General features: G+C 39.0%; 1 protein-coding gene across 2 annotated transcripts in view; it reads left to right on the plus strand.

Annotated features, from left to right (window-relative positions):
• The window catches only part of fut8b (fucosyltransferase 8b (alpha (1,6) fucosyltransferase)), a 154497-nt gene that overhangs the window by 67721 nt on the left and 69146 nt on the right, over positions 1-17630 (plus strand). The window contains exon 2 of one of the 2 annotated variants that reach the window (XM_038267620.1): positions 8392-8976. In XM_038267620.1, the coding sequence (XP_038123548.1) occupies positions 8774-8976 (203 nt within the window). In that variant the 5' untranslated portion in view covers positions 8392-8773. Of the gene's footprint in view, positions 1-8391; positions 8977-17630 lie in introns of those variants that run through there. The other variant, XM_038267619.1, reaches the window with a different exon arrangement.

Genomic DNA, 17630 nt, shown 5'->3' on the forward strand with positions numbered 1-17630 from the left:
GGCAGCTTTGGGAGTGGCAGCAGTCTGCAGCTGAGTGAGTCATACAATCGCTAGTATTCATATTTACTCAAAAGTTAAACTCGGATTACCATGTTTTGGACTTGGATAGAAACAGTAAAATAAAAAACATTGGTATATATTTGTTTAGCTACATAAGCCAAACACTAATTAGGGATTATTAACTAGGGATGCACCAATGTGATACATGTATCACTATCCAATATTAATATTTCCATTATGGCCGATAACCAATATTTATCCAGATCATATAGCCTGAGCTCCATTACATTTACTGTTACATAACATCCCGTTCCCTCCTGAAACAAAAATGGCATCTAGATGGAAATAAATATCATTTATTATATCGACCCAGTTCTACTGATCAGCCAGATCTATATGCTGAGAAATGAGCTGATAATGATATTAATGCTGCGCATCCCTATTGTTAACAGTTTTAAATATTGCTAAAGTAAAATAATGTTCATAAATGCTTTAAATTTCAGATTTATAATCTGTTCAAGAGCAAAATGAAGGGGAAAATATGCATTTCTTTCTTTTGCCGTTGATTAAATATGTGAACTAAAACTTTAGGAAACTCATTTTGAGCCAATTACTATAAGAATCGGGAAGTTGTATGGTTAATCTACTGAACAGTAATTAAGTAAAAATATTTACTGTCAGGCATTTAACAAAAACAAAATTAATTGGAATTAAACATTCATTAAAGTTATTAAATATTTCAAGATGATCCACTAAACCCAAGTGAAGGGATTCTTCATATTGTGTATGAAGGCTAATTAAGACCTTCAGCACCTTTCTAACTTTATTTTAACACTGCGTTAATTACTAAAAAAAAAAATGCCTTTAACACGGTGATCTAAAAAGGTAGATAAATCCTTTCTGACCTCGTATTGAGCACGACTTTGATACTTTTTTTACTTCGGAGAGCATCAGTGAACTCAGCTGCATAAGTTTGTTTTTTTTATTTTAGGGTAGAAATCACGTCAAGGGAATTATCAGCCAATCAGAAGTAGAGTACTGTTATTGTACAATACGTAACTATTGATTTAAAAACACTTTAATTTACAAAACAGCCACTTTAGACTACAGAGAGACTTGTTAGTTGTAATAAATATGAAAATTAGTTTAGCTACAATTACTGCCTCTTAACAGATTATATATTATATATCCTGCCTTCTTTTAACTTATTTGACCCATGGGTCACATGATCCATCAGTAATGAATCTGACCCTCTCAAGTTACACAGATGAGTTATTTTTGTTGTTGTTAGATGAGTTTTTGAGAAGGCAAATTGCACAGAGCACAAAACATGACAAGGGCTTTATATTAACCAAAATAAATATTTTATTAATCTCAGATTATTATGCAGATTATTGACTTTAATTAAACAAACCGAGAATCCTTATAAATACCGTCTGCCATTCAGATAAACAACTTGATCGTAACAAACTAGAGCTGTTTATATAATTCTGTTTCCAGGCAGTGTCATACGCAAATGGTCATTATTCTAGAGAGACCTTTGTTTCTGTCTGGACATTTTGACTAGACAGGGTTCCCGCGGGTCCTTAAAAAGTCTTAAAAGGCATTGGATTCTTCAAAAATAAAACTAAGGCCTTAATTGGTATTAAAATGTCTTAAATCAGTCTTTCCTAGGTCTTAATTTTTAAAACATTATAAATAGGATTATTTTTATTATGATTTATTTTTGTAATCTAAATAAAACACTAAAATTGACCTTTTTTTTTTATTTAACGAAAATAACGGCTCGCCATTATTGGTTCCGTCTCGATAGCGGAACCAATAAAATCGTTGTTGCAGCCGGGACATTTGGGAGATGCGCCATTAACTTTTTGTCTGGAAAATATGAGCAAGTGTAAATGTAAAGAAAATTGGCTATCCAGCCAAAAGTTTTCTCCATGGCTTAAACCAGTACCAGGGAACATACGTGAGGCACGATGTATTTTGTGCAAGAAGTCATTCAAGCTCGGAAAGATGGGAATTAAGGCAGAGGAGTCGCACATGCGAAGCACGAAACACAAAGCGTCAAAATCGAGTTACCCAGAAACAGCCGGTATTTCTTAGTTTTATTCCACCCTTGTCTCTGCAACGCCTCCACTTATCATCAAATCAAACATACTAAGAAAACGATACAAAGAAAAATAGCTGCAAAAAAGATTTTTTTTTTGTGTTTCTTTTGAATTTGGTCTTAAATTTTTATTTCAAGTTGCATTAAAAAGTCTTGAATTTAACTTGCCTTATGCTGTAGGAACCCTGCTAGACTTTGAGAAGTGTAATTTAACCTCATGCAAAGGGGGCTTACAGCTGCTTCACAGTAACATGATAGCTATTATTTTTTCTGTATTTCTTAAATGAATAGTTTTTAAGTAGCATGCCTTTTTTTGCTTTAACTCCTAACATTTGCTCTTTAGAATAAAGTATTTTAAGAATGGAAGAGGTTGCTGTACAAAGGATCTTTGGCAGCTGTTACTGTAAAGGACTTTGCTTTCAGTTACATGAGTATGAGCAATAATTACAACTTCATGGCCTGTTTTTGTTTTTTTGTTTTTTTTTCTTCAAAAAGGTGCCTGCTCAGCAGAGACCATTGCATGCTATGTTATAGATAAAAACTGCCGCTAGACTTGACATTTTTGTTGGTAATGTTTTTTCTTCTCCGTTGTCCAAACAAAGTTTCCCCTGCATTGTATGACATAGGCTGATAAGGACAACCAAATGTCTCAGACGGGTGCACTGGAAAACTCTAAATGGTTTGGAATAATGTGACGTTATCAGTAGAAATCCATCTGCTTCTCAATCATGGCTCACTTCGGGTTTCGTCCGAATATTAATATTCAAGTGTCATGTATATATATATGCATGTGAATATGCACGTTTGAGTCCAACAGGTTCATGTTTTTTTTTTCTTTTCTTCAAATGACCCTCCCTCCCTTCCCCAACTCTGCTCCGCATACATTTTTTGATCTTGCTCCTGTTGTGCAAGCACGGTCATGTGTCTCTCTTTACCTTGCTATATACGATGACATGCATCACATAGTGCAACATATCCCCTTAGGGTTGCCTGTAGCCTTGCACATATAAAATCTTCTAAAAGAGCAGAAATGAGAACTGAGTATATATTGTATATAAATAAATGCATTTCAGAGTGAGTTGAAGGAGACACTCCTCTATTCTTAAATACGTTTATTGATAAAATGTGCAATATGGGTGATGCACCCTTCCCATTGTCCTGGAAGCCGAGTTGCTGTGTTGGTGTAATAGAAGCCGCCCTTAGCCAAGCTGCATGCATAATTCAGTATTGAACCTCATCTCAGTTCTTATTGTCTGGGGACCAGGGCTGCAGATAAATGACCCTTACTTTGGCCTAAGTCACACTAAAAAAAATAACCAACATCCACAGAAGCAGGTCAGTCCTCCTAACCCCCCCAGGCTTCTTTAACTTTTCTTACTCTGCTCCATTTTGTGGCAGTGCCAACAGTCCTCCCTATGGTGTCACACATACACCTCAGACTGTAAAGGGTACTCTGTGACATAATAATGTTATCGGAAACTCAAGGTTAAGAGAAAGCTTTGGTGAGCTGGGGTACAGCAGGTGCAGACAAAGCTTGTGTTTATGAACAGCACAACCTTCCTTATCACTGCCATTTATTAAGAAGCGAGGCTGCATGTTTAAAGGGAAACATATTTCATCCTGTCCATTACTGCTAAGCGCTGGCATTCATGTCTCTGCATTACTTTCAGGCTGACGATTTAAAGAAATAAAGAAGAAAAGTTCCATAAAATCCCTCTGTCAGCAACTCTGTTACACTGTCCAACTTAAATAATTGTCCCCACTGAAGGGAACTCTTATTTATTTAACTGACATTATTAACATTTCTATTAATAATGTATACCCTTCTGTTCATTTGACTGAAGGGCAGATGTGAGAGGGTTTAGAATATGCTCAAATCTATAGTGTAATATTACTCTCACAGATTTTCATCAGTGGAACAAATTGTAGTAGAGTATCATTGCGGAGCAACATTTTCCCTTTAATCGGGTTACTTTCTGCGGACACAGTGCTCAATAGATATCTTTTGGTTCTTTTAATTATAAAAACCCAGCTATCTGAAACTTTAGAAAATGTGTTTCCCCTCTCCTGTGCCTCTACATCAAAGCAAAGCTAAACTGAAAGGCCTGATGAAAAGGGACTGTAGAACAATCTTTGCTCATTTTCTGAAGGCACTGACTGCTTTTAATAATTGCTCTCATGTTCCTTTGGTACAAATGGCCTTCATTTAGAAACTGAATATACATTTGAGCCTGAATTATGTGCATCTTTTGAACACGAATATGTTTATTTACTTTATTTTTATTAGAAGTAGTTACTGTCATAAATGTGTAGAGGATTGTACTACTAATATTTGTATTTTTGCATTAGGGTTTGGAAATGATTATTGGCCAAATATTCTATGTCAAAAAATCTTTTTCATTGTTTTGTTGGGCAGAAAAATGAGGGCAGCATGATATTTGGAAATGGTGTGTGATGTGACAGTAGTTTTTAGTTAGCTATAATAACTTATACGCAAAAAATAAAATGCTGTCAATGTCTTTATGCTTTAAGGTTTATAGCAAACCAAGGAAACAGATTAGGGGCAGTTTATCCATCTACTGGCAAAAAAACAGTAAACTTCATAATTTCTATCTCGGTATTAAGGACAGAAGTGCTTCTGGTCAATGTCTGCTGTTTAGACATTAAAAAGACTCATTATCCTTATCACTTGAATACCGTGTAAACTCTAGGCACTCTTAAACGTTTATACTATATTAAAGGTATAGAGGACAATCTTTTATTTCCGTGTGGATCATCTTAATACGTGTTCCTCCTAATTGTCAGTCATTCTGGTGATTTGTTTACATAAGGCTGTCCTACATGCTTGTTCCGTTAGCTATCTTATTTTTGCACATGCCCACTTTCAGGTGTTTATCTGTGGTAAACTACGGTTTCAGTCATTGAAGCTCACCTTTCTCACCGCGGTTCTTTGAAAATGGTCGAGGGTCGTAAGAGAAAAAAAGTGTGTACGAAGTGTATCAGAAAAAAAGAAAGGCTTCAGAAGAGGCAGATATATCCCAGAATGCTTTGCACAGAGTGCTCTCCTCACAAAGCGTTATGTGATTTGCTGTCACAGCTGCAGCAAATCCCATAATGCTGTCACCATAGGCTGTTGCTACCCGACAGTGGCAACTAATGACAAAGATGGTGACGGCCCCGCGCAATGGAGGAAAGGTTGCATGACCAACGAGGTATAAAAAGCAATGATCATCTGTCCGAATGGTCAGTTAACTGAGTTTGGTATAAAGTCCACTATATAGTCCCTGCTGTATGTACACACAGTAAGCTTGTATGAGCTATGAGAACAGCACATTTTAAACGGGGCGTGGACGAGGAGAAATAGGCTTATGCACAAGCCTATTTCTTTTGATCAACCCCATTAGGAGGCTTTGGGGATCAAACACATGCGACCTGTGTGTGAACGGCCAGGTCGCATCCATCCGACCTGAACGCCAATAATACCCGACAAAGGCCGTTATTCTGGGTCTTGCTATGCAGAAGCGGCAAGAAAACCAAGAACCATGGCAGATGATGATGCGGAGAGCAGTATTTATGTTTAACCATATTGAAAAGATTGAGTTTTTATGGTTGTAAAAGACCGCTAGATGCGTGCCGGCACTACCATCCATTTTTACTTCCGTAAACATAGAGCACGCTGGCCTGTGACATCATTGCGTCCTTTACTGCACATGCAGGACACTTGCGTTGTATGACTGCAGTTCGCACAGGAGATAAGATACAAGTCGCATATAATTGGAAATGTGAACGACAACGCAAAAAAAATCAGATGTCACAAAAAAATCTGAATTGACCATCAAGGCCTGCAGTGTGAACGTAGCCTATAAGTACAGGCCATTTACCATTCAGCATTCTAGCTAGGATCAATATCGCAATTACTAACTGATGCTAATCAGTTAGTAATTGTTCAATTAGAACAACTTCCCTGGTTGCAACATATTCATTAAAGCTTTCCTCCATTTACTGTTCATTACAGCAATGTGTGATGACATAAGTTGGATAAAGACGTAGGACAGCAATACGCTTTTTGTTGGTTGTTAATTCGCTTCAAACGAATTCTGTAACTTTTAGAGCTGTTTATTTCATCACTTATTTATGTCATGCTCCAATCCCAGATGCCATAGCAACATGTGCCATCTGTTAGAAACTAAACCTAAAAGTCATTTTAAGCCTCATTCCCCAATGTCTCAAAATACTTTAATATGTGAAAGTAAAAAAAATGAGGTGAGAAGCAGTTATAAGAAGAAAGCAGTCGTCAATAATATAGTAGTGTCTTTTATTGCTGAGGGTGTGAGTTTTCCTTATGAATTTCATGACATTTATGGTTGACAGCGTTCAATGTCATCGTCACAACAATGCGCTTGGGATGCGGTGGACCGCCATGCATTCCCAGATCTTTCAGTTTATTAGAGTTATTGGAATGCTGACCTTGTCAATTACTGTTCTGTTCCTCTGAACAATCAAAATCAAGAAGGGGTTTGAGCCTTCCAAAACTATAAAACCGTGGGAAGAAAAAGAAACGGACATTAGAGGACACTGAAGTTGTTATTTGTTACCTAGCAACACTTGGCTCTTGAGTGAAGATGCTGAAAAAGTAGGTCCTCTTTAGCTCTATCCCAAAAAATTGCTGCATATGAAAACAGATTCTTTTAGTTTCTTTATCCACAGACAATTTTTTAGTTGCTTTTTTCTTCTGTAGTGAGAGGAGATATTTTTATGCAAACGCAGTGCCAAGGATTTGTTGGCTTTCAGTAGAGTCCCAGTTATGCATTATCTAGTAAAGTCCTATCCTCACATGCCTCTTATTTTCCTTAACAAAACACAGCTCAGCACTTTGTTGTGTTTCATGCTTAAAGAGAGGAATAATGCAGACTGTTACTAACCATCGCACTGGTTTAGTGAAAATAATCTTTTCCTTCTCTGATAACATCTGCTCCATGTTGGAAAGTTTTCACCCCTCCCTCCTGAGCAGACCCCTAAAGTTTCACAGCATAGGACCATTTATGACCTACAAATCCACATTACTGCAGAGCCCCTACACATTTTAATCAGTTTTAAAAGCTTACAAAAAGAGAATGCCAATTGCTCATCCTAACAATGGCTACTTGAGGAACGTCTTGGATATTTGGCGTGAAACTAGTGTGCCGCTATGATGGCACACACAAGGATGACTTGCACAGTTGTATCCAGATATCTGCCAGTCTTCATCTTGTCACAGGTCACAGGCAGGGCTTTGTTTGAGGGCTGACAGCGAAGGTTGCTTCATATACCCAGCACACATCCATCTCCATCGTCTCTGCTGCTTTGGGATGAAGGAGAGAGGTGATTCTGGATTTCTTTTGTTGTTGTTGTTGCTCTGCTGTGGTAGCTCGCTGAATCACCTTGACACTGGTGCAGTCTGTCACAGAGCTTATCAGAGCAACTTTTGATGGATTTTTCTTTCTGGAAAATGCAGCAATTAATGGGCGGGTAATGTGGATCGGACTGTTTTGGGTTTTGGGGGTATTGGGGTTTAAAAATACAAGAAAATAAACCATGCTGATTAGATTGATCAAATCTCTAAACCCCTTCAATTTACTATTAACAACCAATATGGTGCTCCTTATATGATATAAAGATTAGGAAAAAATGCGATGATTTATTAGTTATAATGCTCTACAAATCTTTTCAGATCCTTAAAAAACATAATTTGTCAATCACAAAACAAGTATCTCTTCTTTTTTGTACTCATTTTTAAAGTAAGTAAGTGCAGCTCTTAACTAGGCTTGATTGGATAAGCAGGGAGATATGTATTGATTGGGTTGCATTCATTTCATTGTGGTTGCTCCTGTAAATCAATGAGTTCATTGTGCATGTATACAAGCAGGTACGTAATGTTGGAAGAGGCTACAGACAGAAAAGTGGTACATCCGCGTCCTGTATCTAAAGAGGTGTAGTTCAGCTAAGAGACTGCAAATCACTGTGAAAATGCAAATCGCAGTGTCATGCTGATCAATCTTGTGGGATGCTGAGACAGATGTCTTTAGTGACAAGTCAGCAGCATCCTAGGCTGCTTTTTCCACCCTTCTGCACGAAACTGGCAATTTTAGTCTTTCCGTTTTGGTTCAATTGTTCCTTTTTGCTAATCTTTGACTGGTTTTATTTGCATTAGGAGAATTAAGAAATAATTGAGCTTGTTTGCAAATCAAAATAAACCATTTGTTATCCAGCTACAGTAAGTCTCTTTTCTTTGTTTCTCTCTACAGAATGCAACTTTAATAAAACAATCCAGCCGTACTGGAGGAACACCAAACAGGGCTCTTTGATCAGCTGGTCAGCGCGGAGCTGGGGGAGAGGTGAAGCCAACAATCAGGTCATCATGCTTTAGCACACAGAAAGGACCGGCTAATCACTGGAGAAGCACCATTTACCTTTCCATTGATAATCCTGAGCCGAAAAGGGCAAACATCTCCCACTTATCCGCCATTCGTCATCCTTGCAAAGATGCCAGTGCTAAGATTAATGCGGTGGCATTTCTGGTGACGGGGGAAACAGAGCTTGCGTGCGCTTCAAGGCAGGCAGGCCAGCTGGTGGATCGACGGGTGGAAGGGCACACCACAAGACATTTGGGTTAGGCTTGGTGAAAGCATGCGGCCCTGGGCAGGCTCATGGCGATGGATTACCCTGGTGCTGCTGGCTTGGGGCACACTCCTCTTCTACATCGGCGGCCATTTGGTGAGGGACAGCGAGCATCCGGAGCGGTCCAGTAGGGAACTCTCTAAGATCCTGGCAAAGTTGGAGCGGCTTAAGCAGCAGAATGAAGACCTACGGCGCATGGCCGAATCTCTCAGGTAGGAAAATGCTCAAGGGAATGATTTGTCAGCTAAAATAAACTTTATTCACTTATGTTTTAACTGTTTTCTTTTTTCTAAGTATATACCAGGCATCCTGCAGGTTTAAGAGCTTCCCCTGCTTTAGCACATCTGATTATAATGATTGCAGTTGAGCAAAAGCCTGTTAATCAGCTTTCAATTAAAATCAGCTGTGCTGGAGCAAGGAAACCTCTAAAACCTGCAGGACAGCGACTGATGCCCGGTGTATACAATATATATGATCTTAAAGCCCTCTTTCCACATAGCCCTAACAGTAGCGTTGAGGTAGCAAAGGGATTGTTAGCAAATTATTTTCTCAAAAAACCACAAGAATTCTAGAACAGTCTGTTTGACAGATTACACTAAAGTAAATATCTTATACTACATTTCCTTGTACAAGGAAAACCAAACAAAGCATATAAAGACAAACAGCAGGACAACAGAATAGTTTGGTCTTTTATTTCTTTGCATCTTCATGACTTTGAATATTCTTTTTACCATTTATTTAGAGTCTAATGTGAGGCCATCCGTCCAAGTGATAAAGCTCAGCTTAAACAGTTTAATCAACGGCATAGTGATTCTAAAGACAGCACAGCAAAAGTACTACTGAATGACTAAAAAACAAAGATTAGGATGTTCCAATTGTCTCATTAGAGTCAGACTTCAGCCTGATTGAAACGGTGCGGCGAGTCTTTAAGAGAGCTGTGCAGAAATAAAAAGCTCAACATAAATAGAAGTGAAGGTTTAAAGTCCCTTCAAATGAAGGAAATTCAATTTAAGTTCGTACAACACTGGTGGATATTTATTTTGACACTTATTTTATCCATGTAGGCATCATTTATCTAACTATGTCATTTTATTCTACTGTTTTAAAAAAAAAACTGATGTTCAACCCAAAAATGTTTAGCTTTTTCAGTTAAAACATTACATTTTCCTTTATTTTACCACTGCTGAGCAGATCTGTTGAGAAACTAGGGGATAAAAGCACTGCATTTAAATCATAGGTTCTGCTGATACATCCAGCAGAGTAGCTCGCAGCTTTGCTGGTCATTATTGGACCGCTGACTGCTATGTAAATATTTTAAGTGCCTTTCGGAAACCACAGAATTTCCCAGTATTTTACTTCTACTAAACGTGATGATTTGATATTTGGGGTAAAAAAAAAAAAACACTCAAGAGTAGATATAATTCACCTGTTTACTTCCTCTTTGGTCCAATCTTAAGAATGCTTTAAAGCTAGAGCAGTCAATGGGTGAAGTAAAGCCTCATCAGACAGTTGTAGCAGCTAATCTGTGGTGTGATAGATGCTGAGTGTGACAGATGGATAGTGTGTCACACGTCTCACCAGATTTTGTTATTTTAAAAGACAATAGCACATTGCGCGAGTCCATTAACCGCACAGCATCTTTCACACGTTCAAGCTATTTGTAACAGTGAGGCAGATGGTTCTTCTCTTATCACCGCATGCTGACAGTGTTTTTCTAAACACTCGAACCCCAGATCCGGACATGGATGTGTGAAGGCTTGCTTTAGTGTGCCGGAGATGTGGCAGTGCGTTCTTCTGTGTGTGTGTGTTTCTGTTTTGGCCTTGGAGTGAAGGCCATCTTTCTGATTTCACCATCGATTTGATGACCCAAGTGAGGACAATCTGCTGTCCTCACTTCTTTTTTTTGCCAATGGTTAAGTGTAGGACTAATGCATAAATTGAGTTTAGGGGATTAGGGTTAGGTATGCCATGTGTTAATTGGTTTTATGGTTATTGTCAAATGACCTAAAATCGATGAAAGTCAAGGGAAATCAACACACGGTCCTCACTACATATAGCAATATGATAATGTGTGTGGGTGGTGTGTGTGTTTGTTTGCCATATTAAGGGAAAGCTTCAGATGTTGCCATAGCTGCTCCTCTCTGATATTCCGATTCACTTTGATGCAAGGACCTCATCGGTGCACACAAACATAAAAAAACCACACACATGCATTTCTTCAGACAGCTGGTCCTTGATTAAATCCCCTGCTTTTGTAATTATTTAAAATTGGCTCACAAACAAGGGTGGAATTCACAGTCTATAAAAAAAAAAAAGAAAAACAAGTGCAGCTTTCAGTCGATGTTCAGTTGATGTCCAGATGGGTCCCTGACAAACTGCGTGCTTGCAACTTGTTATTGAGTTCAGGATGTTGATCTGGGACTGAGGACTCCGCAGTTGTTTACTGGGGCAGAACTGCATTGCCTTGTCAAGTCCCACTAAGCTTCAGCTAAGTATCACAGAATAGGAAGCCAAAAGGAGGCTGGTGGTTTTGCTGAGGTTAAGCTTTATGAGCTATCAGCAGCAAAATGGCTTACTTTGTGCTCTGCCCACTTAAGTATTTTTATGCCTGAGGTTAGGGTATTCAAGAACTTTTTGACTTGTTTTTCTTTTTAAATCTCAGTGTACCTTATTTGTATTTAACGGTTTATTTTAAGTAACATTTTTAATAAATATTTAAGATAAAAAAAAACAATACACAAGGTTTATACAAATTAAAAATAGAACTTGGGCATTTTGTATCTCAGTCTAAATCAATACTTTTAAGAACTACATTCTGCTTTAATGACAACACAATGAAGGCACAATGTATGTCATCTGTCTGTACTCTTTATCTTAGGGCTGGGCGATAATTCAATAACGATATATATCGATCGATAGACGTGTGGCGCAATAGAAAAAAAGAGCGTCGATAAAAGTTCGATAAAAAATAAACGCAGTTTTCCTTCCTTCTCATTGTATCCTAGCATGTAGGTTTATGCTAGTCACTGCTTCCTCCCAACCAATCACAATCGCGGACCCAGGCATGTCGTCACCAAGCGCCGCCCTCTCAAACCTCAACACAGAGCACATGAAGCTGTGCAGCAAGGAGAGGCGGAGGAAATTGTTCCAAAGAAAGGTTTTTGTAGTTCGCCAGTCTGGCAGCATTTCGTTCATGGCAAGTCGGACCAAAAACAAACCACAGTCATCTGGAAAATGTGTTGGGAACCAGTGAAAACCAGTCTGATAACGAAACCAACTTTTTTTTATCATCTCAGCCGCTCACAGCCGCAGGAGTACGAGCTGTGTAGGCCCCGACGCGGCTCTCCTCCGAGGAATCTTCGGAAAATGTATATATATTTTCAGTTCTGGGCAGTTTCCCACGTAGTTCTAACAATTGAGATAAAAATGCTGAGGGGCCAGAAACTTCAAAGTAATAACTCAGGTTAAAGCAGGAAACGGGGGCGGCGGTGGGGGGGCATTTATTTATTTGTTATATTTATTTTGGTCACTTTTCTGGTCACTTTAGTTTATTCTTTGTCAGTATTTAATAACATAACTCAGGTCTATTCAGTTATTTTTCTTTAAAACAATTCTGTTATGGTTAAAAAAGTTGGTTAAATAAAGATTTAATTCGAAGTCTGTGTTTGTGTTTTTTATTAAAATTAAATAATTTAGCAATATTATAAAAAGTCCAGGCAGAGCTGCACATAAAATATGGTTTCAAATCTTTTCAATAATTATCGATATCGATCAATATGCATTTTTTTTTATCGATAAGCTTTTTTTCTATATCGCCCAGCCCTACTTTATCTCTACAATTTATCCATCTTTGTCTGGTGGTAATAATTTACAATGCATTTTATAATAAGGATAATTGGTCAGACACTAGCTATTTAAGTAATAGTTCATTAGCTTGATATAAAGCTTGACTAAATAAAGGCCATAAAATAATAGCTAGGAATGAATTTGGTACTCAATAAAGTTGTGTTTTGGCAATCTGTGACTTCACAGGTTTAGCGTTTATTCAGAATCAATGAGAATTTCTACTCTACTTTTGCTGCCTAGAACCAATAGTCCTCTAACACTGTCTGTACTGGTTAAATACGCTTTAATTCCTTATTAGTTCCTCCATGATCATCCTCCATGATGTTAACGACCCATTAGGTCGTTAACATCATGGAGGGACTCTAGGGACTCTTTGTTTCCTTGGTAACTAAATATTAATTCCTGTCTTGTTACTCTTTGGCTGTGTCCGATATGCGCTCTGGTCACTACATAGGGCACTGTATAGTGGTTACGACATTTTGAATAATTGTCTAGTGGATGAAAATATAGTGGACCAGAATTTCCCACAGTGCACCTTGAAAGGTAGTGATCATCCATGGTCACTAGAGGGAGGAGCAGATATATCCCAGATTGTGTTGCAAGAAGTCTCCTCGCAAAGCATCATGGGATTGTTTTGACAGAGGTCCACTGTCTGGTTCTGGCAGCAGCGACAAAGATGGTGCATGCACCATGCAGGGAGGCCGGGTTACGTGACCAATGGGGGGAGCGAAAAGTAGTGATGATCTGTCCAAACGGTCAGTTAACAGAGTTCAATATATAGTCCCCGCTCCCCGCTTTATAGTGATTGAGGGATTTAGGGCTTAGGGCGGACGTTTCGACACAGCCTTTGTTTCCTTGGTAACTACATATCAGTTCCTGATTAGTTACTCGTTGTTTCCTTGGTAACAACATATCAGTTCCTGATTAGTTCATCTTTGTTTCCTTGGTAACCACACATTAGTCCCTGTTTAGTTATTTTGTGTTTCCCAGGTAACTAAGCAGTAGTCCCATAATAAGGCTGTGCTGAGTATGCCCCAGTAAGTACCAGGTAACTACCCATTAGTTCCGTAGTAGTTCTTCAAATTGTAGACAATTGGTAGTTTTTTCCCTGTTCTTTACATCTGTCTAGAATATTGATGTTTCATATAAATAAAAAAAAAGTTTAAATCACTTCAATTCAGTTTATTTCAGTTGTACTAACTTACAAAAAAAGCTCTATGTAATCCAAATATGAAGACAGATTCAACGCTGATACTCTCCACTTTTAACATTATTATGAAAAAGTGCAGTCAAGTTCAGTTTATTATTTAAATCAGTTTGAAAGCTTTTGTATCCAGGAAAACTCAGCTGATTGCATCCGATCAAAAACTTGAAGCATTTACTCTTCCTGGATGAACATAGCATCAGTGGCCAGTGGACTGTTGACTGCTAAACATTTCCCTTGCATTTTGTCACTTTGTTTATATAACTTCACTCTAAGTTCTGAAAACCCTTCTAAAATAGAGGTTTCTATTTTTTATTTAGCAGCATTCAGTGGGTTTTTCAAGACAACGTAAAAGCCCACCCCACACCCCGTAGTGTCTGTTATTCTTACATTGGTGGCCTAATAAACATAAAGAGGTTGTTAGTGGGCTGTCCATCACCCCTTGTACAGCCTCTGCCTGCTCTTTTAACTGACTGCTACTCATTTTCCTCAAATACAAGCCTTCCTCACCGTTTTTGTCCCGCGTTCACAACACCAAACTGCTGACAGTGACATGTCACGTACGGTCCACGCGACAGATTGTTGCAAAACAAATGACGGTGTAACATCACGCCAGCTCACCGATCATCTAATTCAGCAGCTCACTCGTCGCACTAATTTAGAAGGAGAACACAAATCTGCATGTCGTACAAGTGGAAGAGTGGATTCTTAGTGAGCATCAAGCCGACACCAGATGAAAAAAAGACAAATTCCTCCAAATTGCCTAACTGTCACATATAGCTTGCTCATTTTTTATGAGTGGCCTCAGAGAAATTTAAACCCATAAAATTGACATTATTACATATCATGTTGAGTTCTTGCACAGTGGAAAAACTCATTGCATTCAGACTGATTTATAGATCTGAGCACGATTCAACTTGTTTAGTGTCATTACTCCACAGCAGCGAGAGATAGATGACTTAGGCATTATCAGGTAACATGGAGCAGTCATTATGAATCTGACAGAAATTTCTCTTTATGACTATTATTTGCTTTATTCCAGCAAGGTGATATGTCTGTTAAGTAATTAAAAGAATTAATTTTTTTTTCTTTTTAAATGAGGATCTCGGTTTGAAGGGAAAACGTTATATAGAACAACTTTGCCCTAAACACTATTTGCCCCTTAAACTTGGTGATCGTTTGGGACAACCATCATTATATATATATATATATATATATATATATATATATATATTTTTAGTAACTTCAGTCTTTGCATAACCTAAAAGCAAGTTTGGCTAACTTCTCGCTAACTAGGAGGATTGTTGTTCTGGTGTCCGTTGTGCCCTCCTTGATGAGTCCTCCATGCAGTCTTGGAGTATTTTCTGAAGTACTCATGTACAATTCTCCGAATTTTCATGTTCAGTTAATCAGCAGCAATCAATGTTTGGATTAAAATGAAATCCACCCTGTAGATATACAAATGAAATCTAATGAATCAGGCTGCTTTTGAGCGATGCGAGTCACAGACAGTCGGCCAACCCACCAATCACCCGGCAGCATTAATGAGAGGTGAGCGTGAGGTCGAGTTGCTCGGCCCATCAGGCTCCGCCCTCACTGCAGCTGTCAGTCACCTCAAGCACAGAGCCTCTGCACCCGCAGAGACGATGACACGCACCAGCCTGATGGTGCGACACCAGAGGGAGCAAGTGGCTAAGAGTGACAGCTGGGGTGAGTGATGAGGACCTGATCGATGTCCCCCTTTCCACTCTCCCCTGGCATGCCAACAGAGGGGATGCAAAGATGGAAGGCTGGAAGGGAGGAGGGGGACAATGCAGAGGAGGAAAGGAGAATGGAGAGAATGATGGATGACGTTAGGACCTCACTAAGTAAAGAGCAGCAAGGAGAAAATGAAAAATGACATCTGAGGGGATGAGAGGAGTTGCAGAGACCACAGTCATTGCCCTAATCGGTTTTATTTGTTATTTCAGCTTACCTCAGGGCCAACAAAATGTTTGCTGTTGTGCAATAATGTCAGAAACAAGGCGGTAAAGGAGATTTATGCATTGCGTAGCTCTGTTACAGTTAAAGCGGATCTCTAAACCCATGTAATGTGTTCTGAGATTTAGAACGGATGCATGGAATTATTTGCACACAGAACCATATGACTCAGACTTGTCCACACCGAAAAAGAGAAAAGTGCATCTCTAACAAATTGTTATACATGCTTCAGTGGAATTGTTTTTTAATGATAGACGTTATTGACCATTAGACTTCAGTCGCTCTCCTCATTTGTCTCTGTGTCACTCTCTTTAACTGTCGCAACAGTTGTCGTAACATCTACACTTTCTGAGTAAAGTTTCCCCATTTGGTTCCTATCTTTCAATCAAATAGGAATGCAAAACGTAGGTCGTAAACTCCTGTGGATCCATAAGGTGCATTTAGGCACACACAAGCCTCATTGTTAGAAGTGTCTGTGGTCGGAACATCTCTGTCAATAAAGGCTTAGAGCGGAGCTCATAAGAGGATGTTCTGAACATGTGAGGCAGGAATGCACTATACAGAATCGGTTTACTGGGAAGTTTAGCGTTTGAATCCATGGGAATAAGAGCATAGGGGGAAAAAAAGTTTAAACTACAAATGCATCAGTGTAGTGAAGTAAAAAAGCAATGCGCGAACCTGTCCTTTAAATCTTCATAAATGGTTTGAATTTTCAAGGTGATAACAGATTTTTTTCCCCCTTTTTTTCCACTCCTTTTGTTCAACAGTTTGACTCTTTGAAGTAAATAGATAAGAAGCACTCAGTTGTTTAGAAATGCTTGAAAGCACATTTCCTCTTTACACTGCTTAAGGCCCCTCTTCGACACCATAGTTCATCTATAAGAAATATGGTGTTTAGTGTTTTACATTTCATCAAGAACACATGGCACCAAATTGTGGGGCAATAAAGCAGGAGTCCTTTCTCATTTTAAATGCGCTTAACACATCTGATAAGAACTAATTTTTCATGGTGGGTAGGGGTGGGTATTGGCAAAGAAGTCGTGATTAATTTCGAATCACGATTCACATGCCACGATGCGATTCTATCACGGTGCATCATGATACTTTAAATATTACAATGCATTGCAATATTTTCACTGAACACTGTAAGAAAAAGATACAGCCATTACCAGTGGCTGACTGGCTGGGTATGATCTGGATAGTGTCTTCAATTGATACATAACTGAAAGCAACTGAATTCATACATACACTATATTGCCAAAAGTATTTGCTCACCTGCCTTGACTCACATATGAGCTTAAGTGACATCCCGTTCCTAATCCATAGGGTTCAATATGACGTCGGTCCACCCTTTGCAGCTAGAACAGCTTCAACTCTTCTGGGAAGGCTGTCCACAAGGTTTAGGAGTGTGTTTATGGGAATTTTTGACCATTCTTCCAGAAGCGCATTTGTGAGGTCGCACACTGATGTTGGACGAGAAGGCCTGGCTCTCAGTCTCCGCTCTAATTCATCCCAAAGGTGTTCTATCGGGTTGAGGTCAGGACTCTGTGCAGGCCAGTCAAGTTCATCCACACCAGACTCTGTCATCCATGTCTTTATGGACCTTGCTTTGTGCACTGGTGCACAGTCATGTTGGAAGAGGAAGGGGCCAGCTCCAAACTGTTCCCACAAAGTTGGGAGCATGGAATTGTCCAAAATGTCTTGGTATGCTGAAGCATTCAGAGTTCCTTTCCTTGGAACTAAGGGGCCAAGCCCAGCTCCTGAAAAACAACCCCACACCATAATCCCCCCTTCACCAAACTTTACACTTGGCACAATGCAGTCAGACAAGTACCG

This window comes from Cyprinodon tularosa, unplaced genomic scaffold (assembly GCF_016077235.1).
Source record: "Cyprinodon tularosa strain WSP-4 unplaced genomic scaffold, ASM1607723v1 ctg68, whole genome shotgun sequence".
Lineage (NCBI taxonomy): Eukaryota > Metazoa > Chordata > Actinopteri > Cyprinodontiformes > Cyprinodontidae > Cyprinodon > Cyprinodon tularosa.